We start from the raw sequence: 26,418 nt of genomic DNA on the forward strand, positions 1-26,418 counted from the left end.
GCATATTAACAACAGTATATTAACAAAATTTATTTTTTTGAAGCTGTACTAGCAGCCGAATAAACAGTAAATAATAAACCAATAGAACAAAAATAATTGTAACCCATCCACTTAAAACTAAACCCAACCTCACACACAAACCAAATTCAAGATTCAAGCAAGATTGTGATCAAATAAACACAATAATTCAAAAACGGCTTATGTTTATCAGAAAAATAGCCAGATAGGGTTGCCAATGATCTTTGACTTTTTATAGCAATTTTTCTTCCATTTCTTGATCACCCGCTTCCATTCCTCTTAATAATTCACCACCTTACTCTTCATCTCTCCTCCTATCCATGTCATTTTCTGTCCAGAACTTCCTCTCAAATTTTTCGCTAATCGCTTTTTGGGGTTTCCTCTTCGGTAGGCAACAAAAAAGTTAACCCACTGTGAAACGACCAACTCCTTACCCTCCTTGTCGTTTCATTCTTCACGTTTCCTATACTCTTATCTGTCCAGTGTCTCAGCAATGCATCTTTCCTAATGTTCTGTCATTCTCGCTCACCGTTACAAGTGTTCGATCAAGTTATTTTCAGATCCTCCCGAACCATTTCCCACCTAGCTTACGCCCCAACATGTTCTGACAACAACTTCATCCCTAGCGTCTCTTGATTTTGCTAAACACTGCCCCTGATTTCTGCCAATATCGTTTTTGTTTCTAACACTCAACATCAACACTTATGGTATCGCTAAAGATTGGGTTTGATATTCTCCAAGATCTCACATACTACCTTGGCCTCTCTCAAAAATGAAATTATATGTAATGATAAGAATTAATAGGTTTAGATTTTGGGACTGAGTTAAAGTTAGCTTAAATAGATTGAGTCGATATATCAAAGAAGTGGTGGTTTAGTGTCTCGGCGTTTAATCATCCCTTAACACATTTCTCACCTTATCTTGTTCGAGGCGCCACTCGGGAGCGTCGAGACGGCGAGCTGCCTTAAAAAAGCGCCACTGAAAAATTCGATAGCGCGTAAAATGTTCCTCCGGCATCCATCGGATGGCGGGGAGAGGGCCATCGATTTAATACGCGGATCGCGAACTCCTGATCAATTTTAGATTCCGTCCGATTTATAACTTCCTCCCCCGGCCGACCAGATACCGGTTATCGATAGGTTTTTTTGTCATTTTTTACTGATTTATAGGTAATTATATTAATGTTATCTGATTGACGTCTCCTTCAAAAACCTTTTCAATCTTTTAGTGAATGGTCGAATCGTTAATTATACGGAGTTATCTAATTAAGGCGACTTATCCGGTGATAGGATTTCCTACGAACGTAACCAAAGTAGAAGTAAAAGGAAGAGAAGGAAAAACGTCCCCGATAATACAAAACTCACCGTGTGAATCAGCAGCTCGGGCAAAAGTATCATTTATAAGACGCGTCGCTATCGACGATGTATACGAGCCATTAGCATCAGAACGATACAAATTGAGGATCGCGGTCGCGTTCGTATCATCTGGTTATCTTTCTGGCCGAGGCACCACTTCTTCATAACCATATCTATATGGACGTTCCTTTCAAGGTTCAACTTATCTATCCACGCATTTTAACGCGTTTTACGAAGAAGGAATTGAAAAGATTAAAAATAATCTCGACGAGAGTTTCGATTAAACCTACTATAACGCCAAAGATTACTTGGTTATGCTCGAGTTCCTTTGAAAGATTCGAAAAGTCGATTGTCGGACCTTATAGATTTGTAACCGAGCTATCTTTAATACCATTAAGCCTACTTTTCTCACAGCCGGTTCTCTCTACTCTCGTTCCTTTTGTTCTTATACGCGTTTTATGTCACTTCTTCGGAAGACCATATACCCGGTTAGCAGTCGGTTATTGACCGAGTATTGCTGATTGCTCTGTACCGATACCGTACTGGGATTATATACTAGAATTGTATCCTGTAAGATGTAAAGTAAAAAATTCGAGACACGCACACTCCTAACTAAGGTATGCAAATCAGATTCAAATAAATTCTGTCGCGCTATATTCGCTTATAAAGGTCATCAATCAATAAAATAACAACGGTTAAAACCCGTTAGTTATGTTTTTTTCACAAAAAAAGTATTAAATTTTTTTTGAATGTCACCTTAACCTAAACGATATAATAAAATTTTGTATTTCTGATATAACTTTGTGACGACATCACTTTAGTATTCTTTCCAAACCGATTTTTTGATCATGTGGTTTCTTTTTGATAAAACATATTTATAGTTCGTGGTCTGTGCGTTCTACTTTTGAACGATCTGGTAAGTTCGTTCAACTTTTGCATTTTGCACCGATCCTATCGTTATACGCTATCGTATGCTAATTTCTCGGGATAAATCAAAACGGGCGTATATTTACTATTTTTTATTTTTTACAGTTTGCATACAAAATGGGTAATATTTTATTTTTCATTAGGTTCGTTCGTTGTTTAGATCCTAAACGTTTTTAAAGATTATTATTTGAAATATTGTTATAATACCAACATACAAGCTCATTCTTCTTACACGTGGACGCGTGTCATCGACGCGTTTCTCTATCAAAGACCGGTGTCAATCATGGTCTCGTTCGATTTGACCTCTTCGCTTATCGGAACGATCGCAAGCCAGACCGTATTCCTTTGCTGCGAGCAACCGAGTCTTTGATTGACACGTTAATGCTACCGGATCGTCGCCGATCCGAACGATAATTGAACCCAGCTGCTGACCTCTTCTGCTACTGTATGCTGAGTTAAGTTGAAACATTTTCAATTCAAAGATATCTAAGTTTTTGGAAAACATTGTTGTTCATTTTTGGTAGTTTTATAGAATGCGTGGAAAGTAGTGTTTAGAATGACCGATTGGACGTGTACCGGAATCTATTGACTTAATTAAGGAACAGGAACGAGTAGACCAGGTAGTATCGTGCGTCACGACCTCTCGCCCCGGTCATTTGCATATCTTTTGCGACGCCGAGATTGCGGCGTCGCGTGGTCCGTCCTTTCGTTGGATAGGCGTCGCCGCTTTTTGATATCAGCAAAGCGTCGTTGTGCACTTTTTGCAGTTTCCTATTTCATTCTATTTTTTTTATTCCCCCTTGGGTAAATTTCCATCTTAGATTGGCGTTTCGCGTTACCTTACGACCTCCATAAACGTGTACACGTGCTGTGTATAAGAGGAAGGAAATTAAGGATATCCGTTCCTCGGGCCAAATTTTTAATAAATTGTTAACGATCGTATAATGGTCTTTTATAGTCTTTTTGGAATAAGTATATCGGTAGGATCGTTAATATATTCATTCCGTCGTTAAAACCGTCCATAACCGACATAGAATTTACACTCCTGGGTGGAACATGTCGCGGTCGCGATAGCATCTAGAACGGCCGCCATACTTCTTCCAGCTCCGGAGCCCCGGCCGAAAGAAAGCTAGAAAGATTAGTGGACATGCACGAACGGCAATTAGTTTCTTTCCCGCGGCGAGTAAATAACCTCGAGTGAGAGAGAGATCGGCGGGGAACGGAGGCGGCGCTTTTCCGCACATCCGAACGCCAGACAACACGGTGGGGCGCAACACGTGTTCGACAAGAGCGCGGTTCGTGGAAGTGCCGATAACGCGGCTCGTACAGGTGGCAGGGGGCAGTTTATAATGATTATTGATTGCATGGCGACAGTGATACGTCGGCATAGTATCTACGTGTGACGTATGGAACTGTACACGTTCCTCACCTTTACTCAATTCAAGAAGAACCCTCCTCCTCTTATTCCTTCTTAACGATCCATTCCCAGGGTCCAGAAGAAGGATGAAGGGGATTCAGAAGAACCCGAGCAGACGCGTGGGCTGCCGCTGACGGACTGCTTCATTAGAGGCCTTCCTCGGTACATGAGCGAGACTTGTCTCCGAGACCGCTTATCTCAGATGCATTTGTAGAAGACCTGTTCTTCATCAGTTACGGTCGACGCAGGGGCGTCGCATTCTGTCGACGACACCGGATTCGACGCGTTAAATAATCAATTAAATGAATCCCTCAACAAACAAAAACAACACCGTTCAACAAATGTTTACAGAACAAACTAAATTTAACTCTCGTGTTTCTATAAATAATTGACAAGTATAATTTTTTTATTTACTTTTTTCAGTTTAAAAATCTTAAACATTAATTTTATGATATTCTCAATCTCTACAATAAAACCTTTGAAATGAATCCAAACACGACGTATTTTGCTATAAAACTTTCCGAGATATTTTGATTTTAACATATTTTATAAAATCCAAGATGGCCGAAAATTAATTCGTAAATATTATGATAGAAAATTAAAAAATGTGTGAAATGAGTACAAACTCGACACATCTAAGTGTTATAACTCCCGAGATATAAAGTTTTTAAAAAATCAAGATGGCCGAAAACAAAACACTAAAAAAAGTGCTAGCTATTCTTTTAAATATGAATTTTATGATCGATATAGGGTGTGATATATCAATTTAGGTTAAAATTTTCTGCTTATTAAGAAAATCGTGATTATTTTCAATAATTTCAATTTAAATTTATTTTTAGGTGAAGACGAGGAATGGGGAGGCGACGCAGACGCGATGACGACAGATGAACCGCCTACAGCTGAAGTAGACGAGAAAAAATCAGTAAAAGACGATGACGAAGAAAAGAAAGAAACGAAACCCGAAGACGTCACCCCGAGGATAAGGTTGAAAACGAATCTAGCAACGGATCCAGCGTTACAACCACAAGCAGTTTCCGTAGCAAACCTAAAAACGGAACGACGAGACGACTCTCAAGACTCGAACGTCGCGAGTACCGGGGATTATTTGTCCATACCCCAAGCCATACAATCGGTGTTAGCTAGAGGACTTTTTATTCCGGCAAATTTACCTTTACCCGAAACGTCTCCAAGAAGTGAAAGTGAAGTGAGGTCAACTCAACCGACCGTCCCAATTTTTATTTGTCCTCCATGCGGAATCAGGTTTTCTTCATTAAGTACTTTAGAAGCGCACCAAACATATTATTGTTCACATAGAACTAATAAAAATACCGACGATGACGCTAAATCAGTAACCGGAAATGAAAATAATAGTGGGAACCAATCGGATCAAGATCCGAGTGAAAATCCCACGAAAGCGCCCAAAACTGGGAAACAATACACTTGCACCCATTGTTCTTACAGTGCCGATAAAAAAGTCAGTTTAAATCGACACATGAGGATGCATGCTGTCAGTCCAAGTCCAGCGAATTCTGTCCCGAACGTTAGTAATGGAGAAACGAGTAATGAGAGCATCCAAGATCGATATTGTGCAGAATGTGACATTCGGTTTAGTTCGCAAAAGACATACAGAGCTCACAAGACCCATTATTGTAGTTCGAGACATATGGTGAAACCAACGGCCACATCAGTTACCAGCACGACTAAAACAACTTCGAGTTGTACATCAGGTTCAACGCCAACATCACCCGTAGATACTTCTTGTAGAACACCACCATCCCCCAACCAAAACGTCCCACCTCAACAACATTTATTAGCTTTACCAACCAATCCTATCATAATCGTGCCATATAGTCTCTTTAGAAGTGCTAGTTTACTTCCAAACGTTATTCCAAGTTTATCAGGAATGACAAACACGGACACACCATGTTTTTTATATCCAAATGGAACCCTCCAACCCTTATCCCAAGCATTAGCATCAACCACAAATACTTCAACAAACGAAGTTTTAAAAACGGTGAATTCAAAAAATATAAACACAAAAGAAGTTGTTTTGCCCAAGGATAACTCATCGAGTAATTCCACCCCGTTGGATTTAAGTATAAGAAAATCACCAGAAATTAGAGATTTAGTCATAGATCTTGGGGATGATAACGAAAAAGAAAACAAAAAAAGGAAATCACCTTCACCAGAAAAAATCGAATGCGTTCCCTCCATAAGGGGATCACCACCGTTAACCCCAACGTCAGGTGTTTCCCCATCGTTTAGTATATCTCCAAAACGAAAGCACGACCAATTGGATGCTACTTCAAGAAGTAATAGTCCCAGACAACAACATTCACGATTAACACCAAAATCAGGCTCGGATCTCGATCGATTACAATCAAGTCCAGAAACAACTCCTCAAACCACCCTCGGAGTCACTCCTTACCCATTACAATCTCTTTTAAGATCCGGAGGACCGTTATCTTTACTCTCACCGGAACTCCAATTGAGACTGTCATCAACGGAATTTCCTCAAATACCAGTTGCCCCTCAAGTTTTGGTTAAACAAGGCGTTTCAAAGTGCAAAGAATGTAACATCGTTTTCTGCAAACACGAAAACTATGTAATACATAAAAAGCATTATTGTTCGGCGAGAACTCAAGAAGATGAAGCTTCTAAAAATGCAAGTCCGCCGACTAGTCCAGGAAGCGCGGGAACCAGTAGTCCTGCCGGTCAATATCAACAATTGATCTGCATGGCTTGTGGCATCAAATTCACATCTTTGGATAATTTGAATGCTCATCAAGCTTACTATTGTTTAAAAAGAAACGAAGTGGATACAAGAAGATGCGGGCGATGTCGTGGTGTCGCCGAACCCGGTCATCAATGCGTAGCCGCTTCTAATATGGGGTATAAATGCCCATGTTGTGATTTCGTTAGTCCTACTCCAAGCGCAGCACAAAGACACATGGAATCACATTCTGGGGTGAAAGCCTATCGATGTACTATTTGTAGGTATAAAGGAAATACTTTGAGGGGAATGAGAACTCATATTAGGATGCATTTTGATAAGAGATCACCTGATTTACAAGTAAGTATTATTAACTTCTAGGTCTAGTATTAGTTCTAGTTTTCTTCTATTTATTATTTTATTTATTTTTTGTTAACAGGAAGAAAATTACATAACATATATAATGGATGATGAATCCACAACGGAAACTTTACCACCACAAATCCAATCAACACCAAACTCTTCCATAGATGATCGAGCAACTTCCCCAAGTTCAGAAAATTCAAAAGACGCCATTCATCAATGTAATTTATGTTCATATAGTTCAACTTATAAAGCGAATGTTGTAAGACATGTTAAGCTCGTCCATGATGTTGTCCAAAGCAGTGGGCCAATGTCAAATGGTTCCGATAAAAGTCGTAACGCGAAAGATCTGGATGAAGAAGAAGAGATAATCATAAAAAAAGAAGCGATGGAACCCGAAGTGATAATAGCACCGGTTGAAGAAACGGTTAAAGAGGAATTTGTTGAAGTTGCTAAAGATGTGAAGCCACCAAAAATTTCTTTGGCGGAAGAAGCGGATATTTTACAAGAAGCCGCGAAACCCGGTCCGAAATATTGTAAATCTTGCGATATTTCCTTCAATTATTACAATAGTTTTGTGGCGCACAAGAAATTTTATTGTTCGAGCCATGCTGGAGAAATAGCCGTTAATAATACTAATAATAATAACCCGACGACGAGGGCCGCGGAAACGTCGGTTTTATGAAAAAGGAAGAAAAGTAATAATAATACCAAGGGGAAGTGTAAATAACGACGATTATGAGTAGGAACTTTTTAGTGTTAAAACTGGCCAGTCCTAAAAAAAAACGTATACGCAAATTCGTTGTTTTAAAAAAAGAAACATCTCAATGTTGTTGGAATTTAAGAAAATTAAATAATTGATATTAATTTTTTTTTGTTGATCTATAATATATACTGTGATATTATTTGAAATTTAAACACCTATAAATTTTATATTTAATTAAAAATTTCGATTTCATCAATTTTTTTTTCATAAATTTATAAACAATTCCAACAGCAAAGTCGAGTATACCATTTTACCTAAACAAAAAAAATCTAAAACAACAATCTAGTATAAATTATATCAATGTAAACTGTAACATATAGAATCTATTAGAAAGAAAAGTGGTGAATGTGAAAAATAAAAAAGATCGGCCACATCCTGCAATATCGCAATGATACCCTTATGTATGTTGGTTATAAATAAATGTATGTTATATTGTTTTCTTTTTTTTTTAATTAATAATTATTATTATACACAGCTTTTTATTCGCGAAAAATTCAATAAAATACAATTTTTTTAAACATAAAAGCTGTGTATAAATCAAAAGTTTATTATTATAATTATTAGAATCGGTGTTTTATTTTCTTTTTTCAAAAAAAATTAATTAAAATTACTTTAAAAATTACAAATTTCGTTTCAAATTAATATTACGTAGATGTAGATACAACATGCCAAAGTCAAGAGAAGAAGATTTAGAGGCCAGAAGGATCTTAAACTGACATTTTTAAATAGTGGATACTGTTTCTTTCGTATTTTTTTTTTTTTTTATGAAAATAACTTAGTTAAGAGGTAAAGGTGGAAAAAGGCACCTTTAAAATAAAACGTACATCGTTAAGGTATAAACAGTGATTAACCCAACCGTTCTTGGAGACAATAAATTATTTATTTGTAAGTTTTTGAGTTTTCTTTCATAATTAATAATCATTTTAAAAGATATAAATTATAATTTTTCGATATCTATGCTTCTAAGAGCAAAAGAGAGCAATATTGTTGATTTTACCCATACTTTTATAAACATGCCTTGGGCGATTTTTTTAAACGTGCCAACGCTGAGTAAAATAAGCAGCCGTTAAGTGCTCAAAAAATGTGGTTACACTTCATCCTTACATCCTTGAATATCGACATGCACATCTTTTAAAATTATTCATCTCATAAAAGTATCTCTTAAAGTATATCGATTTTATTACAGCTCTTTCCTGGAAATATAATTCAAATATGTTCCAAACTAATAATTAGTTAAAAAAAATTTAGTAACACAATGCATGTTTACGTCATAAAAATTATATGTAGTAACAAATGGGACCTAAAGTATTAATAGAGGTTGGTTATCGAATCTAGGTAATCTGAACGAGTTAGGGGAACCCTACATACACATACATTCGCTTAAACGCAGCTTAGATAACTCCGTTTTATTTATTATGGCCTTATGCAAATGATCTACCCGCTATCGCAGCAAAAATGCACGAACTACCCTCTATACACGACCCGATATCTGCGATATAACTTTTAACTTTATTAACCACGATAAAATTTCTTACTAACCTCTGCAAAAAAAATCTTATCGTTTGGTTTAGTCTAAAATAACAATCAACAATAAATATATACCCGTAATTGATACAGCTTTTCTTATCGACAGTATGGAAGAAATTCCGTTTAGGTTGCAATTTCTTTTCACTATTCATTTGGGTTTATTCTGCGACTTAATAAGCATCGTTTTATTAAGTGTATTATCTTAAAAAATGTGTTTTAAAATTTTTGATTATCTAAGAACGAAAAGGAGCAAGAGGGAAAGTAAAAAAATTAAGAAAGATGTAGTTAAAAAGTTAAACGCATCTGAAGTTCAATTAAAAAAAACAATTGTACATTTGGAAATGGATGAACGCGCCCAAAGACGGGGAAGTACACGACATAAATTACATCTTTTAAAGAAGATCCAGGCGGACACTCAAAAAGAAGTTAAAAAATTTAAAGATATGGAAATATAAGGAATATATCACAATGAGAAGTGTTATAAATATTATTTATTCGAAATAAGAAATTGTATTTAACACTTTTCTTTATTAAACTTACTTTTTAGTATCATTTTATTTATTTATTCTTAAAAAATAAACAAAAATTAATCCTCGAAATCTTCATAATTCCACGCGTTTTCATCGCCAGCTAATTCCTCACTTTTCTTAACCCTAGCTTTAAACCTAGCGTACATTTCGCCATATCTTCGAACATCGGTAGGATCGATGTCTTCTTCAAAACCGGCGGCATCATTATCAATACCATAAATATATCCTTCCTCTTCATCATCACTTGATAATTCTCTATCTCCATTTATATCCATTTCGCGAACGGCCGTTAAAATGTCTTCTTCTGTGATGTCATCGATTTCATCAGGATAATCATTACGCCAGTTATTTTCAGCGTTTGAATCGGAATCGTCGGTTTCTGGTTCTTCCACTTCAAGCCCATTATCTCTAGCTGAACCATAAATAAGTTGATCAGTCCAAGGAAGTACACTAAAAAGTGAATAATTTTAATATTAATTATAACATAACCTTTAAAAGTTAACCTACACCATATTTTCAACATCAATATCTGAAAAACCTTTTGTGTTTGTATAATATAAATCATAAACATATCCTGGTTCCTTTTTATCTGATGTTTGAGGGGTTTCTTTGTAGTCCGTTTCAACATCAACTAAAGTTAAATCCTCATTCTCTTCGGACGTTTCATTATTATCAAATCTACGTAAATTTACGACTTTGTATCGGTTCTTTTTAAAAGCAAGTTGGCATTCATCACGTAATTTATCGTGTACGTTGATATTAGGTTTTTTAAATTGTTCTTCGATGGTGGTTTTCGTAGATTTTTTTACATGCTCAAAAACGTTTTCATCCTGCATTTATAAAATAGTCAATTTCAATTAATAAATAACGAATAACCTTACTTACAGGGTCGTTTAAAGTTGCCGTTAACTTTAAAACGGTTGCGATAGGTTCTTCTTGATTATCATCGGTTTTACGCTTTTTACAGTTTAAAATTAAAGCGTCAAGAGGTTCTTCGTCTAATCGACGTTTTATTCTTATAACAGCAGCCATTCTAATTTAAAGGAAAATGTTGTTTTCGCTTAAAGAAACACTTTTAAAGTAGTGAACATAACCTATAATCATCTTTTTATGTTTTTATAGGTTAGAACATGGAATTGTAGCGCCCTCTACATCGATAAAATCATTTAAAATTTTAGTTTATTTTAAATAATAACGATTTTTAATTTATAAATATCTATATTTAATGTTGGATTTAGATTTAAAATCTGTAATTAATATAAATTAAAATATTCAAAGTTTAGGTTAAATCAAAAATTATTTTATATTTAGAAGCTCCATCTATTGAGATATTAACGAAAAATTAAATGAAACTAATATAAAAACGTTGTTTAAATAGCGATCTTAAATTAACCAATAATGATAATTACGTTTTAATATGCAATTAAAAAAGGAATTAGTTCAATAAATATATAGTTAAAATCATCGTAGAAAAAGCGCCATCTGCTAGAGATAAGTACAAAGACAAATTAAACGTCACTTTTGACGTTTAACGGCATTGATTGAATCGATTCTCTTTGGTGTTTTTCCATTATAAACTCCGGTACATAATTGTATTGTGAATTCTTGTTGAATTATCTTGTTATAAATTGTTTGTGAAAAGGATAAAAATGGCTGATGAAACATCTTGGCGAACCCCAACATTTCGCCAAAATGTTGTTTCGAAAATGTGAGTGGATATTTGTTGTTAAAATTATTTATATTAATAAATTGTTAATGTTTTAATTAATTATTGTTAGCGATGAGGCCATTCGTCAATCTGGAATGTCGACTAGCAGAAATAGTATTGATATGGAGAACCATGTCTTTCAAAAGGCCAAAACTCGAGAGGAATATTTGGGGTTTGTTGCAAGATTAATTCTTCATGTACGGGAAATGAGTAAGTCTCGTATAGTTGTGAGTTTTCTTTTATAGTCAAGGCTAAGTTTGTTTGTACAATGTATTGTGTAATAAAGTCTGGAAAAACCCTGTTTAAACATAAACATTAACCCGTTTGTGAACATTTAATTGGCTGGCATGGTATTTTATTGTTGCTTTTGTGTATTTGAATTATTTTTGGTACCCAGTTGCCCTCCATATAGTGGCTTTCTTTGTATTAGAAGGTAAAAATCAATAAATACTTCTTAAAAAAAAGAATAAAACTAATTCAGATGATTTTAATTGATTTTTTTGAGAAATATTTCTGGATTTATAAAGCCTGATATGACGTAGTTTATTTAAATATACAGCGGCATTAAAAATGATATTTAAGAAAACGTAAATAAATCGGAAGATATAAAATAAAGTATTTAAAAAACATACAGAAAAAGTAGGTAAAATAAATGCGAATATTGCTTATATATGGTATAACTGAACCGTCAATAGATACGAAGAAGGGTGCTGGTATGAACGGTCCCGGCGGGGGCCACGGGGCACCTGGAATGCCTGACCCTATTAATGCTCTTCAAAATTTAGCGAGCCAAGGGTCCCGTAATAATCAGATGATCGGAATGGCACAACCGGGGCAGATGGTTGCCGCTGGACCACCACAACAAACGATGCCCTCGCCCGCCACCAACTTATTGCAGTCCCTAAATCAGCGTGGGCCTGAAAATGGAATGGTTATGCAAAGAAATATGGCAGTAAGAATAAACTATTTAATTTTAGCAATGAGGTTGATTAAAAAAGTAATAATAACGTTAATATTTTAAATAATTTAGGTCAACGTGATGCAACAAAGACCACCAATGGGGATGCCTCCAAATGGAGGTCCAATGGCAAATCAAATGGGAGGTCAAATTCCTAATCAGATGGCGGGACAAATGGCAAATGCAAATATGGGTCAAATTCCGAATCAAATGCAGAATTTAACAAATCAACTTCAAGGTCCTGTTCAAAACCCGCTTCAAGGTCAAATGACCGCTCAAATGAACCAAGGGCTTCAACAGAACATGGGTGGCCCAATGGGTGGTCAAATTCCAAATCAAATGGCCGGACAAATGGGGAATCAGATGGGCAATCAAATGGGAGGACCAATGAGTGGCCAGATGGGGAATCAGATGAGCAATCAAATGGCTAACCAAATGGGGAATCAAATGAGTGGTCAAATGGCAAATCAAATGGCGAATCAGATGGGGAACCAAATGAGTAATCAAATGGGAAATCAAATCAGCAATCAAATGACAAACCAAATGGGGAATCAAATGCAAACTGCAATGTTAGGGCAATTAATGCCACAACAAAAAGGGATGAACGCTCCGAATACAAATTTTCCAAGAAACCCAACTCCCACCCAATTTTTATCTCACTCCCCATCTCCATCGGTTCAATCTCCAGTTGGGATGACCGGTCCACCAACAAATAACCAGATGGTAGCCTCACCAGCTTTAGCACCATCACCCGGATCTCAAATCAGTTTAATGGCCGGACAAAGATCAGTGGGAATGGCCCCAAGTCCTAGTAGTTCATTAAACACTCCAGGACAACCAAACCCCAGCCCTATGGCTATGGCCGATGAACAAGCTTATCGAGAAAAAGTCCGCCAATTAAGCAAATACATTGATCCATTACGAAAAGTCATCCAACGAATCGGAAACGATGGCGAAAATAATGACAAAATGACCAAAATGAAAAAATTATTAGATATCTTATTGAACCCATCTCAAAGATTACCTCTTGATACATTGGTTAAATGCGAACTTGTCCTCGAAAAAATTGATTTTAAGAGAAGTGATGGAAGCGTACCACCGATGACTACAACATTTAAAGAGCAACACGCTTTTAATCCTTTTATAGAAGCGTTGAGTAATAATATTCATTCCCCCGTTATTAATCATACGTTACATAGAACTTTTGGACCCACATTGGAAGCGTTATTTGGACCGGAAATAAAGTAAATTTAATCGAATTATTTTTTTTTAATCAATTTAATTATTTTTTGAATAGATTAGTCCCTCCATTAAAACGAAAGAAAATTGAAGAACCCACCAGTGAAATTCCGGACGTTTTGCAAGGTGAAATAGCTCGTTTGGATCAACGTTTTAAAGTTTCTTTGGATCCCAATCAACAATCTGGTTCAAAAACGATCCAATTGATATGTTGGTTGGATGATAAATATCTTCCGTGTGTTCCACCGATTTCTTTAACAGTTCCAGAGGATTATCCGGTGACTAGTCCTAAATGTCATATGGCCGCTCATGAATATAATGCAACAGAATTTTTGTCTGTCGTCCAATCGGTTTTGTTGGCTAGGATTAAGAAGTTACCAAAACATTTTTCGGTGTCTCAACTTTTGGATACTTGGGAGATGAGCGTTCGTCAAGCTTCAGCTCCTGTACAAAAACCGATTCATTCAACACCAATATTAATGGGATTATAAATTAAAAAAAAATAATTTTAACATTTTTGTGGACGTAAAAGTTGTAATATGTAGATGTTGATTGTAAATGAATCATGATTAAATAAAAATGATTTTATTTATATTTCCGTATTTGATTCTTCTTGATCCTTATTAAAAAATTTATACATTTCTAGGAATTATTCTGTATGTATTTTGCAATTCTGTTATCATCAAAAAAAAAAATCAAAAATAAGTTTAAGATATAAATAGGAAGTATTATCAACTGGTTGTTATTCGCGCGTTTCATCATTTTGGTATGCATTGAAGCCAGGGGCTTGTTTGCGTTTGGTTCAACAAAGTTTTTGAAAAAAAGAAGTGAAAAATGCTGGAATTGAGTGATTTATTTTGGTTAATAATTTGGTTACCTGCCTTAATATTTATTTATAGCGTGGCTATTATGATAAGGGTCGAAGTAAGTTTAAGAAAATTTCAATACGTTCCTGGACAACCGATTATTGAAAATTATCATTTATTATCTAACTTAAAAGGTAAGTTATCTTTAATAATAATTAAAAAACATTCGTATTAATAATGTTAAAAAAAAAAACGCTAAATCATTGTTTTTATAAATAAAGAATACTTGAGAAAATACTGATAAGATAATTTATTTATTTTTAGATTTACTGAAATCGCTTCTTAAAATTAAAGAGGAGTATGGAAAGACTTTTAAGTTAAATATTTTTTCGGGGTTGTCGTGTATTATGACAACGGATTTAAAACTTATTGAATACATTTTGGGTACTACGCAGATTTTAGATAAATCGATAAGCTATAATTTTTTGAATAGATGGTTAGGAACTGGTCTTTTAACCAGTCCAGGTATTTATCCTCAAAATAAATTCTTTATACAGAATCTCTCAAAATTATATCCACGAACAAGAACGATATAATTTAGGTTAATCTGTATATACGTTGTAAAATATGGTGTGCCAAACGAAAACTACAACGATAAACGTTTTTAGAGTTTTCGTTTATTAACATACATTACATAAATTACATATCGGGTAGGCGAATCAATCAACCTTGCAAGACCCTAACGATCAATAACGTTATCAAATGTCAATGCTGTTAACGAACATTAATACCTTGCTCGGTAAAAAGTTATTCAGATCCTTTGGGGAGATAAACTGCAACCCAAAAATCGAGAATCTGATACGATTGATAGTAGGGCAGTGGCATAAAACATGCTCAACCACCAACAATTGAGGTGTATCTTCAATCGGCAGTGTCCAGTAAAGACACCCATTAGAACTTTAATGCGAGCAACTCCTAAAATGTTCTCGGAATCTCTCGGCGATGTTAATAAACAACTTAGCATGTCTCATTCCAGGAGAACTGGTCCACAGTACACAGTCCAATCCTATGTTTGGCCAACGCAAATGATACACCAACTGCTGGCTCTGGCCCCACAAACGCTTTAGAGTCGTCCTATCTCATCTGCCGCTTCATTGCCAGCAACCTCAGAGTGACCTGAGACTCAGATTAGAGAAACTCTGTTATCACCATGCAGTGTGTTTAAAGTTCTTTTACAATCATTAACCAGAGCCGACACTGTTTTCACGGCCTGCAGCAACTGGAGAGCGGCTTGACTGCCTGAGAAAAATCGTACTGTCATGTTCTTCACCCCTCTCTCAAGAAGTATTTTTGCACCCATGTCAATAGCAAATACTTCCGCCTGGAGTACATCTGGGAATACATATGGGAAACGTTTTTCTCTATCACCTTTAATTTTTTACTTATAACAGAATTTAACGCAGATGATTGTCAATTTTGATATTTTGAGAATTCCTGGCTTGAACCTAAGAAATGGTGATATCTATGGTGGCATCGGTTATGGATTATGTTATCTTGATTCATTATCGTTAATTTTTATGGGAAACATTTTTCTCCATCACCTTTAATTTTCTACTTATAACAGAATTTAACGCAGATGATTGTCAATTTTGATATTTTGAGAATTCCTGGCTTGAACCTAAGAAATGGTGATATCTATGATAGCATCGGTTATGGATTATGTTATCTTGATTCATTATCATTAATTTTTATGGGAAACATTTTTCTCCATCACCTTTAATTTTCTACTTATAACAGAATTTAACGCAGATGATTGTCAATTTTGATATTTTGAGAATTCCTGGCTTGAACCTAAGAAATGGTGGCATCGGTTATGGATTATGTTATCTTGATTCATTATCATTAATTTTTATGGGAAACGTTTTTCTCTATCACCTTTAATTTTCTGCTTATAACACAATTTAACGCAGATGTATACTTGGAACAGTTTTGAGTATATAGTTTAAATCTGTAAATGGTAGTTCTAGCCACTTTCTCTATATGCAAATGCAAAAGAGATAGACCACGCAGAAGTTACACTAGAGTTAGCCAATCCAGCTACTCATTGAATTCGTGAATTATTAACATAACCTCAACTGTATTATGTTTACGATGTTACATTGCAATTTTATTAAGGACAAGTTCAAATGTCATAATAATTAATAAATAATTACTAACTAATTAATGAACATGTATAGAGATAAAATAACTCAATACCCAGTAAACTGGAGCATCAAGTAATTTCAAAACACTCTAATTATATCAAGGAGGAGTGCTATTTTATGACAGCGACTACAATGATTCCCGAAAAGGTCTTACAAAACTAGTTAGCATATCGCAAAATGAAATGAGCTACGTTGTTTGACCCAGTCTTGTGTTAATATGGTATTGAGTGTAGTGCACCAGTCTTGTGGAGTCTTGTGTTGATATGATATAATCTGTAGCCCCTCGGCTTAATAAAATGACATTAGACACTCCAGCTTATTAAGCTGAGATGCTACGTTGCTTGACAACAGTCTTTATGTTGATATGGTATTAACTGTACCTTTTGGTGTTAAACAAATTTTCATTTGGCACATTATATAATGAATCACCTCCATAAAACCTTAATTTATTAACTTATTATTTCTTATTAGCTGAAAAATGGAGAAAAACTCGCAAAATCCTCACGCCAGCTTTTCATTTCCAAATCCTCGACCATTACATCGAAACGTTTCACTCAGCGTCGACGATATTAGTTGAAAAATTCCAAAATCTCGTCAATAAAGGACCCGTAGATATTTATCCTTACGTCACCTTATGCACTTTGGATATCATATGCGAAAGCGCGATGGGCACGAAAGTACACGCCCAAGAAAATTCGGAGTCCGAATATGTAAACGCGGTTAGAGAATTGTGTAGAATCTTTATGGAACGGAATACGAAACCGATTAAAACGTTTTTACCGACGTACATTTTTACCAAAGATTTTCAAAAGGAATTGAAAGCTTTAAAGATTTTACACGGGTTTACTCGTTCAGTTATAAAAAGTCGAAAAGAGGAATTAAAACAAAAAGGAAATTATGAGGGTGGAAAGAAACGGTTGGCCTTTTTAGATTTGGTTTTGCAAGCGAAAATTGATGGGAGAGATATGAGTGATGAAGAGATTCGGCAGGAAGTTGATACTTTTATGTTTGAGGGGCATGATACTACAGCTTCAGCGATTAGTTTTATTCTTTATTGTGTTTCTAAACATCCAGATGTTCAAGTATGTTATAAATTAAAATATTTATTAAATTTTGATGATTTATTATGATTTAGGATAAAATTATTGAGGAATTAAATGACATTTTTGGGAAAGATAAAGATTCCGCAGCCGGTATGAAACAATTAAACGAAATGAAGTATTTAGAAAGAGTTATTAAAGAATCATTAAGGATTTATCCATCAACACCATTTTTTGGGAGAGCTCCTCAAAAGGATACTAAATATTGTAGGTATAAAAAAAAATTATTAATTAAATTAAATTAAAACAATTTTTAGATGGGGGTTTCTTTGCAATGTACACCCAATTGGTTGTTTTTGCTTATGGAGTTCATCACGATCCAAACATTTACCCAGACCCAGAAAAATTCGATCCAGATCGATTTTTACCCGAAAATATCTCTAAAAGACATCCTTATAGCTTTTTGGCTTTTAGTGCTGGACCAAGAAATTGCATCGGGCAAAGATTTGCCATGTTAGAGATGAAATCAACAGTTTCTCACGTTTTAAGGAATTTCTCGTTAAAACCCGTCCATGGATATGAACCCCATTGCGTTCCATTGGCTGTTATGAAATCGATAAATGGAATTCGAGTTCAATTTGAAGAAAGAATTTAAAAGAAAAAATTTGTTATTATTATCAAAGATTATTGTTGTTATAATTTGATTAATACATGAAATTTAGTAATCTATTTTTTAGATCTAATAAACAAAATAGAAAACCATAAATAGATATTGCAAAAGTGTTGTTGAAATTATTTTAGTTTCCGTATTTGCAGCACGTGAAAAATAATAATAATAATACTATGAACTTGGAAGATATTGACACGATCTTATTGCAGTTTACGTCGTTTCTGTTAAGATTATAAATAATCTTGTGACATCAAATCGATTTTCAGTACTCTCTATCGATTATTTCGGAACAAATTGTTACGATAAGTCGCGCGAGATGATTTTAGATACAACATGGTTGGTATACCTATGTTTGAGCCCAATTGTAATCGTTTGGGCAATTTTCGTAGTGTTATCTTTTAGAATGGAATTTAAATTGTGGAATTATCGAAAAGTACCTGGGTTGCCAATTTTCGAAAATTATTTCGTTCTAACAAATCTTAAAGGTAACAAACTTAAACTTAAATAAACAATTTGATTAAATAATTTAATTCACTTAGATGTTTTAAAAAACGTTATGAAGTTTAAACAAAGATATGGCGATATCTTCAAAATAAACATAACAATCGGAATGCCAGCTTTGGTAATTTCGGATTTGAAGATTTTAGAATTTCTTTTAGGGACAACGCAAATTTTAGAAAAAAGTTATACATACAGTTTCTTAGAGAAGTGGTTAGGACACGGTTTATTAACTAGCCCACGTAATTTTTTTAATCATTTCGATTCTAAAACCAACTAAAAATATATTTTTAGCCGAAAAATGGAGAAAAACCCGCAAAATCCTCACCCCAGCTTTTCATTTCCAAATTTTAGAGCAATACGTGGAATCGTTTCACTCCACCACATCCATTTTAATCAACAAATTAAAATCATCAATTTCAAAAGACCCAAAAACTCCAATCGATATTTATCCTTACATAACCCTTTGCACTTTAGACATAATTTGCGAAACAGCCATGGGCACCAAAATCAACGCCCAAGAAAACACTCAATCAGAATACGTAAAGGGCGTAAAAGAATTATGTAGAATTACCGTAGAAAGGACGGTTAATCCAATGACGATGTTTCCAATCACTTACATGTTCACAAAAGATTATCGCATCGAAAGACATTATTTAAAAATTTTACACAACCATACAAACTCGGTTATTAAAAGGAGAAGAGAAGAATTAATTAAAAACGATCACCCAAAACAGAAACGATTAGCGTTTCTAGATTTACTCCTACAAAGTACTTTAGATGGTAAACCAATGACTGATGAAGAAATTAGAGAAGAAGTTGATACATTTATGTTTGCAGTAAGAAGTTTTTTTTAATAAAAACAACTTTGTCATAATCATTATTTCTTTAAGGGCCATGACACAACAGCTTCTGGAATTAGCTTCATTCTTTATTGCATCTCAAAATACCCTGATGTTCAACAAAAAGTGTGTGATGAAATCGAAGAAATTTTAGGAAATGATAAAAATTTAATCCCCACAATCAAACAATTAAACGAAATGAAATATCTAGAAATGGTTATTAAAGAATCATTGAGGTTGTTCCCTCCAGTTCCTATTTTTGCAAGAAGTCCTTTAAATGATACTTCACATCGTAAGAGAATCTTATCTTAATAAGAATCAAAATGATTCCTTTATATTTTAGCCAGTGGATTATTTCCAACTTGGTCCCAACTTTTAGTATTTGTTTACGGGGTTCATAGGGACCCCAAAAATTATGATGATCCAGAAACTTTTGATCCAGATAGGTTTTTACCTGAAAATCAATCAAAAAGGCATCCATATAGTTATTTAACTTTTAGTGCTGGACCAAGAAACTGCATAGGTATATTTATTAATGTAATTACAAGTTTATTTAAATTTATTTATTGTAGGGCAAAAATTTGCTATGTTAGAAATGAAATCTACGGTTTCTTTGGTTTTAAGACATTTTATATTAAAACCTGTGGAAGGATTCGAACCAAAACTGATTCCATTAACAGTTTTGAAATCACTAAATGGCGTTCAAGTTATCTTAGAAGAAAGAAAATGAAAAATAAGTTTGATTTATTTATTTTACTTAACGCAAATGTCTAACTTATTTTGATTAAACACATTAAATAATAACGAAATACGTAATTGATTTGATTTTATAAACTTTTTATATACTTACAGATAACACAACTAAATAAATTTGTGTTTGATAGTGATAATATTGATGTTTCCCTACTTTTATCTCTCCGGCTCATAACCCCAAATTTCTCGACAGCTTATTAATATCTATTTTAAAACGTTACATTTTTTTCACTTTCATTACATTTTAATCAATTCATGTAGATTTTAAAGTATTTCTTATATTAACTTGTATAAATTGTTTCATTTTAGAACATTGGTTTAACGAAGCGAATGAATGTGAAAAAGGCGGTCAATATTTATTATTATCGGGCGATTAGTTGAAAATAAAGATCAAAAACACACTTTCTTAAATCGTATTTTTAGGTTATATCACTTTTTAGGTCAAAATAACACTAAAATTAAAAACTTTTGCGTTTCGATTTTTCCTAAACGATTTTTAACTTGATTTATCTTGTTTTCACTCATTTTCATTGGAAAATATTAATTATTCTTGAAAATAAAAACGATATAACCTCAAATGATTTGTTGGTGATGAAAGTTGTCAATTAAAAAAAAAAAGGAACTAAATCCGGGAAATGTCTACGTTTTGAGATTATGTTACACCCTAATTAACATAGAAATTAATCATTAACAATTAAAAATGAAAAATTAATATAATAGTAATATACAAAGTAATTAATTTAAATTAAAATTGTTTAAAAAATTTTATTTAAACTTAGTGACATTTAATCATTTTCATTACCAACCTCACGACTGCTTTTTTTTTCGGTATGTTTCGTTTTAAAAAACCAATAATTTTCTTCAATAAGCAAACAAAGCGTCTTAAAAGGTACAAAATAAGAAATTTTGATTTATTCTGAATAAGATAGAACAAAACTCGTCGTTTTTTAGTGAATAGAAAAGTTTAGGTGACCACTTTGAAAATTGACATGCACTTTTTATGATAAATTATCCATAAAAAAATAATTTTACAAATTTCGAGTTTCTAGGTTGGTAGTCCCGCAAAATTAATTGTCAAAAAAGGTTATGTTTTAACGTTAATATTTATTTATTTAAATATTAATATTTATAAAAATAATTGGAAATAAGTAATGTATAAACAAAATTAATTAAATAAATTAAATTTTTTTATCTTTTAGATATATTAAGAGCCGGTTATTTAAAAAAAATCATGGTACTCGAGAAATCTTGGTAATTTTATTACAAAGAGAGGAGATTTTATGGTTAATGGGGGCTAAAAGTAAATGATTAGCCGGTGGTGTCTCCACAGCATGAGGAATCTTATTTTTAGCTTTCTAAGCTAACCCAAAAAGCGAAGAAATTTGGTTGGCAGCCATAAAATTATGAATATTAAAGACCCTGGGGTTCAGCCCCAACCCAACCTAAGGAGTGATGATGAAAAGTGCTAAATTAGAGTCATCTTTAAACGATTTTGGGGCTGGTGGAACATATTTAATCATGTAACAAGCTTATTAATGTATAAAAATTTACTTTATTTACAAATTTACTTTAAAACTTAAGCGAGATATTCTTAATAAAGTATTTTCAATTTTATTACCCCTTAAAGACTCGGAAGGTTTAAAGACTCAGACAGCCAAAGTTCTTAAAAAAAGGTTTTATGAGTTAATCTTAAATCTGTTAAACACTTAGATACCTAGTACTGATTTGAATTTATCTACATCAGTATTTCTAACTTTGTACTTGAAGGTTTTTTTAATACTTAGGTTGAAAGTAATCCACTGAGATTTTAGATATCTAATTTAGCGTCATTGACCATCAATTCATAGAAAAAGCATGTTGATGAGAGTAATTAAATCGTCTTAATTTTACTTTAGAATTTTACTGCATGCGCAACATGTGATTATGAATGCAATATTGCGAGATATTTTTCAGTTGCGAAAGTAAATAAGTCAACATTGATGATAATATGTTTTTCTATAACTATGTTAGATATTAAGGACATGGTAATTATTGAAGTAGGAATATTTATGATTGAAACGCAAGCATAGGTTTTTTTTATTTATTATTTTGTCTTATTTAAATTTAAAGTAAAAGCGAATAAGATAATATATAAATGATAGCGCAAAAAAAATTGCTGATACCAGTCGATTCTAAAATGTTATCTCTTGTTTTCTTTTCTAAAAAAAATCAGTTAACGTCACGAGATAAAACGTCCGAGTATTTATAATCAAATATCAATCCAAAATTTAATTCAAATAACTGTATGTTAAACTCTTAATTTATGAGGATACACATAAAATGTTTCTTTTAACGATAATTTTGGGATTTATTTTTTTGGTACCGTTTATTTTAATCGTATTAATTTGTTATAATGTGTTTAGAATCGATTATAAATTATCAGGATTTAATACCTTACCAGGATCAATGTATGATAATTATTTTAAATTAACCGATTTAAACAGTAAGTAAATCATTAAAATCATTAAGTACTTTTCTAAATACATTTTCTTTTAGATATTTTAAAGACTTTATTAGAATTTAAAAGGAAATATGGTGACACGTTACGAATTCGAATCGCAGGATTTCCTGCGATTATCACTAGTGACTTAAGGATGTTGGAATATCTTTTAGGAACCACACAAATTTTAGACAAAGCGATTATGTATATTTATTTAAATAAGTGGTTGGGAAATGGTCTTTTAACAAGCAAAAGTATTAAAAAATAATCGAAAAAAAATTACAAAAATAATTTTTAATAATTTTTAGCTGATCAATGGAAGAAAATGAGAAAAATCATCACCCCAGCTTTTCATTTTCAAATTTTAGAACATTACATTGAAACGTTTCACTCAGCAAGCTCAGTTTTAATTGAAAACTTAAATAAACACGTTAAAAAAGGTGGATTCGATGTTTATCCTTATATAACTCTTTGCACTCTTGATATAATTTGCGGTAATTAATTAATTAATTAATTTTAATTAAAAAAAAATGTTTTAATTGTTTTTAGAAAGCGCGATGGGTACAAAAGTTAACGCCCAAACTAATTCTGAATCATCTTATGTAAAAGCTGTGAGGGAAATGTGCCGAATAGTGATCGATCGAACGTTAAATCCGATGAAAGCGTTTGAATTTATTTATGTTTTCACCAAAGATTATCGAAAAGAAAAGAACGCTTTAAAGATTCTTCATGGGTACACCGATACGTTAATTAAAAGCAAAAAACAAGAATTATTAGCTAATATGGGTTGTAATAAAAACGATTTGGGATCGAATCGAAAAAGATTGGCGTTTTTGGATTTACTTTTACTATCTCAAATTGATGGGAAACCTTTAACGGATGAAGAAATTCGTCAAGAAGTTGATACTTTTATGTTTGCTGTAATGAATTAATTATTTATTTTGTTTCGATTTTGTAATCTTTTTTTTGTAGGGTCATGATACCACGGCTTCTGGAATTAGTTTTATCTTGTACTGTTTATCTCAACATCCTCATGTTCAAGTAAAGCTCAAGTAAAAGCAAATAACTTATTTTTATTTATGATTAATGTTTCTTTTAGGAAAAAGTTTTTGAAGAAATCCAAGAAATTTTTAAAAACGATCAAACTAAACAACCTGGTTTAAAAGAATTAAATCAAATGAGATATTTAGAAATGGTTATTAAAGAAACATTAAGATTGTTTCCCCCAGTTCCTTTTATTGGGAGATGCCCATCAATAAGCGATAAAAAATATTGTAATTGAAAAAAAATAACTTATAAATTTAAAATTAATTTATTTTTTTAATTTTTAGATGGTGGTGAACTTCCACAATACTCCCAATTAGTTCTTTTCACTTACGGAGTCCACCGCGACCCCAACATTTACGAAGAACCCGAAAAATTTGATCCAGAAAGATTTTCACCTGACCAATTAACCAAAAGACACGCTTATAGCTATTTGGCTTTTAGTGCTGGCCCAAGAAATTGCATCGGACAAAAATTCGCCATGTTAGAAATGAAATCGACGGTTTCTCATATTTTAAGAAAATTTCTTATTAAACCGGTTCAAGATTTCGAACCGAAATTACTCCCGGTGACGGTTTTAAAATCGTTAAACGGAATTCAAATAGAACTCGAAGAAAGGAAGTATTAATTTTAAACTTAATAAAACATAGTTATACAAAAAAAAATTTATTCAAAAATCACAATATACAAAAGAAGGTACTAAGTAGTTAGATGAAATTTGATATGATTTTGGGGGTGAAATTTCGATGAAATCGTGCTGAGTTGTTCTTGAACCGATTACCACCAGCCTCCACCACCGCCTCCTCTCCATCCACCACCTTTAAATTTAACAAAAAAATAATTAATAAGTACATAATTTAATCTAATCTAAGCTTTGTAATTTAAACAAAATTTTTTTATTAAACTGTATGATTCAGAAAGTGGTCTTGATGATTTTAGTATTTATTATTTTGTAAGTGGACTAAAATTATCTTAAAAATGTGTGAGTTATCTTTAATAGCCTAGCACGGTATGTTGAAGAAAATGGGTCTATTTTGTGAGTGTGTTTATAACACAGAGAAGTACTGTTAAGTTTTATTTCTCGACCTATCTAAAATGATGTGATATAGTACAATCCTTTTCCACATTCTAATTTGTTGATAACAAGCAAATCGGACAAATTTGTTTATTTGAAGACACACTTATCGTATTTATTAGTAGGTTTTGGGGATTTACTGAAGAAATCAAGGTGATTCTAATTGTTATAATGAATTTGTGAGGATTTGTACTGAGACTAGGCAGTTACTAGAGAACGAGTTTGCGTCAGAACCTGTCTGTTCGGGTTATGTCAAATTCTAGCAAGTTGCCATACTTTAATACTCCATTTATTAACGAGATTTATAATACATAATAAAGTAGAGGCTGATTTTCAGTAGAATAAATCAAAAGAATTAGTTTTTGAAGTAACGACTTGGTTTCAAAATGCGTCTTTATGAGATATGGATAAGGATAGAACCAGATCTGAGTCAGATAAAGATCTTTAATAGTCTAGTAATGAAATAACTTATCTCATAGACACAGTTTTGATGCAGACTCGATAGATCTGATTTTAGACCATCTCATTGGCTAAAAGTTTATTTTCAATAGATTGCATAAAAAGTTTTACCTCCTCCGCCAGATTTGAATCCACCACCTCCTCCATATCCACCACCACCTCCTCCATATCCTCCACCACCACCTCCATATCCTCCTCCGCCACCACCTCCTCCAGATGGAACAATAACTTTGATGATTTTGAATCCTCCACCACCACCTCCTAATCCACCGCCGCCGCCTCCATGTCCACCTCCTCCAAATCCACCACCTCCTCCTCCAAATCCACCGCCGCCTCCACCGAAACCTCCTTTCCATCCACCACCTCCTCCTCCTCCTCCATATCCCCCACCACCTCCTCTCCAACCACCTCCTCCTCCTCCATAACCACCGCCGCCCCCACCTCCATAGCCACCACCACCTCCTCCAGAACTAAGGAAGCCACCTAAAAATTGAAAAATAGATTAATAAAAAAAATTAATTGATACATAAAAAATTAATATATAAAAATTTACTAACCGTTGACGGTAACAACGGAAATTAAAAGTAAACACACGAAAACCTTAAAAAGAAAAAATTAAAGTTATTATAATATAGTTAATAAAATCCACATATCACTAAGTAATTGTATTCCATATTATTGTACCTTCATATTTTGTGAGTTAGAAGACACCACTGAAAGTTGACTGACTATGAGGAGAAGTTAGGCACCTTATATAGTAAGAAGAAACGGTCATCCACCACCCGAAATCCATGGTTTGAGGTTCTCTTCGTCTTGGTTCATTGTTCCCTTTCAATAAATCTGAGTGCACACGTTCACAATTGCATCCTCTCTTATGATGCCGATGACGAAACAACCGGCGGCCGCTTGGATTAGCATTGCTTTTGCTCTCTTTGAGCCCCAATTCACTTCCACTTATTTATTATTATCTTATAATAATCATGAGTGCAATTTATTTCTTCACACGGTGTGTTATAATATTTATAAA

At 33.5% G+C, this 26,418-nt stretch overlaps 6 protein-coding genes across 9 annotated transcripts in view; 4 read left to right on the forward strand and 2 right to left on the reverse strand.

Annotated features, from left to right (window-relative positions):
- Positions 1 to 7,996, forward strand: part of LOC111427810 (Zinc finger protein ush) — a 97,773-nt gene extending 89,777 nt beyond the window's left edge. For all 3 annotated transcript variants that reach the window (XM_023063127.2, XM_023063128.2, XM_023063126.2), the window contains 2 exons: positions 4,557 to 6,790; positions 6,870 to 7,996. In XM_023063127.2, coding sequence (XP_022918895.2) covers positions 4,557 to 6,790; positions 6,870 to 7,478 — 2,843 coding nt within the window. In that variant the 3' untranslated portion in view covers positions 7,479 to 7,996. The remainder of the gene's footprint in view (positions 1 to 4,556; positions 6,791 to 6,869) is intronic.
- A 1,566-nt stretch (positions 7,997 to 9,562) lies between these two features.
- On the reverse strand, positions 9,563 to 10,762 carry LOC111427804 (female sterile (2) ltoPP43). Its single transcript, XM_023063110.2, has 3 exons — positions 10,502 to 10,762; positions 10,124 to 10,446; positions 9,563 to 10,066 (listed from the first exon to the last, which is right to left on the reverse strand). The coding sequence occupies exons 1-3, from the start codon at positions 10,646 to 10,648 to the stop codon at positions 9,673 to 9,675; spliced, it is 864 nt and encodes a 287-aa protein (XP_022918878.1). The 5' UTR covers positions 10,649 to 10,762; the 3' UTR covers positions 9,563 to 9,672.
- A 378-nt stretch (positions 10,763 to 11,140) lies between these two features.
- Positions 11,141 to 14,115, forward strand: LOC111427803 (mediator complex subunit 15). 2 transcript variants are annotated; one of them, XM_023063108.2, is made up of 5 exons: positions 11,141 to 11,324; positions 11,395 to 11,534; positions 12,020 to 12,276; positions 12,355 to 13,526; positions 13,580 to 14,115. In XM_023063108.2, exons 1-5 carry the CDS (start codon positions 11,266 to 11,268, stop codon positions 14,010 to 14,012), a joined length of 2,061 nt encoding a protein of 686 aa, XP_022918876.2. In that variant the 5' UTR covers positions 11,141 to 11,265; the 3' UTR covers positions 14,013 to 14,115. The 2 variants fall into 2 exon arrangements, with proteins under 2 accessions (XP_022918876.2, XP_022918877.2); XM_023063109.2 differs by having other exon boundaries at positions 11,142 to 11,324; positions 12,110 to 12,276.
- Positions 14,116 to 14,270: 155 nt separating this feature from the next.
- Positions 14,271 to 24,777, forward strand: LOC111427770 (uncharacterized). Its single transcript, XM_071196470.1, has 13 exons — positions 14,271 to 14,521; positions 14,652 to 14,852; positions 17,003 to 17,613; positions 17,667 to 17,838; positions 17,889 to 18,224; positions 21,534 to 21,585; positions 22,620 to 22,816; positions 22,870 to 23,067; positions 23,122 to 23,307; positions 23,363 to 23,733; positions 23,786 to 23,854; positions 23,913 to 24,087; positions 24,145 to 24,777. The coding sequence occupies exons 1-13, from the start codon at positions 14,356 to 14,358 to the stop codon at positions 24,483 to 24,485; spliced, it is 3,075 nt and encodes a 1,024-aa protein (XP_071052571.1). The 5' UTR covers positions 14,271 to 14,355; the 3' UTR covers positions 24,486 to 24,777.
- On the forward strand, positions 18,395 to 20,471 carry LOC111427857 (cytochrome P450 4d2-like). The gene is made up of 6 exons (XM_023063200.2): positions 18,395 to 18,726; positions 18,781 to 18,981; positions 19,034 to 19,578; positions 19,633 to 19,873; positions 19,925 to 20,104; positions 20,154 to 20,471. Exons 1-6 carry the CDS (start codon positions 18,558 to 18,560, stop codon positions 20,309 to 20,311), a joined length of 1,494 nt encoding a protein of 497 aa, XP_022918968.2. The 5' UTR covers positions 18,395 to 18,557; the 3' UTR covers positions 20,312 to 20,471.
- Positions 24,508 to 26,226, reverse strand: LOC111428025 (acanthoscurrin-1-like). The gene is made up of 3 exons (XM_071196301.1): positions 26,076 to 26,226; positions 25,949 to 25,991; positions 24,508 to 25,874 (listed from the first exon to the last, which is right to left on the reverse strand). Exons 1-3 carry the CDS (start codon positions 26,079 to 26,081, stop codon positions 25,477 to 25,479), a joined length of 447 nt encoding a protein of 148 aa, XP_071052402.1. The 5' UTR covers positions 26,082 to 26,226; the 3' UTR covers positions 24,508 to 25,476.
- Between the last annotated feature and the right edge of the window lie 192 nt (positions 26,227 to 26,418).

This window comes from Onthophagus taurus, chromosome 6 (genome assembly GCF_036711975.1).
Source record: "Onthophagus taurus isolate NC chromosome 6, IU_Otau_3.0, whole genome shotgun sequence".
NCBI classification, from domain to species: domain Eukaryota; kingdom Metazoa; phylum Arthropoda; class Insecta; order Coleoptera; family Scarabaeidae; genus Onthophagus; species Onthophagus taurus.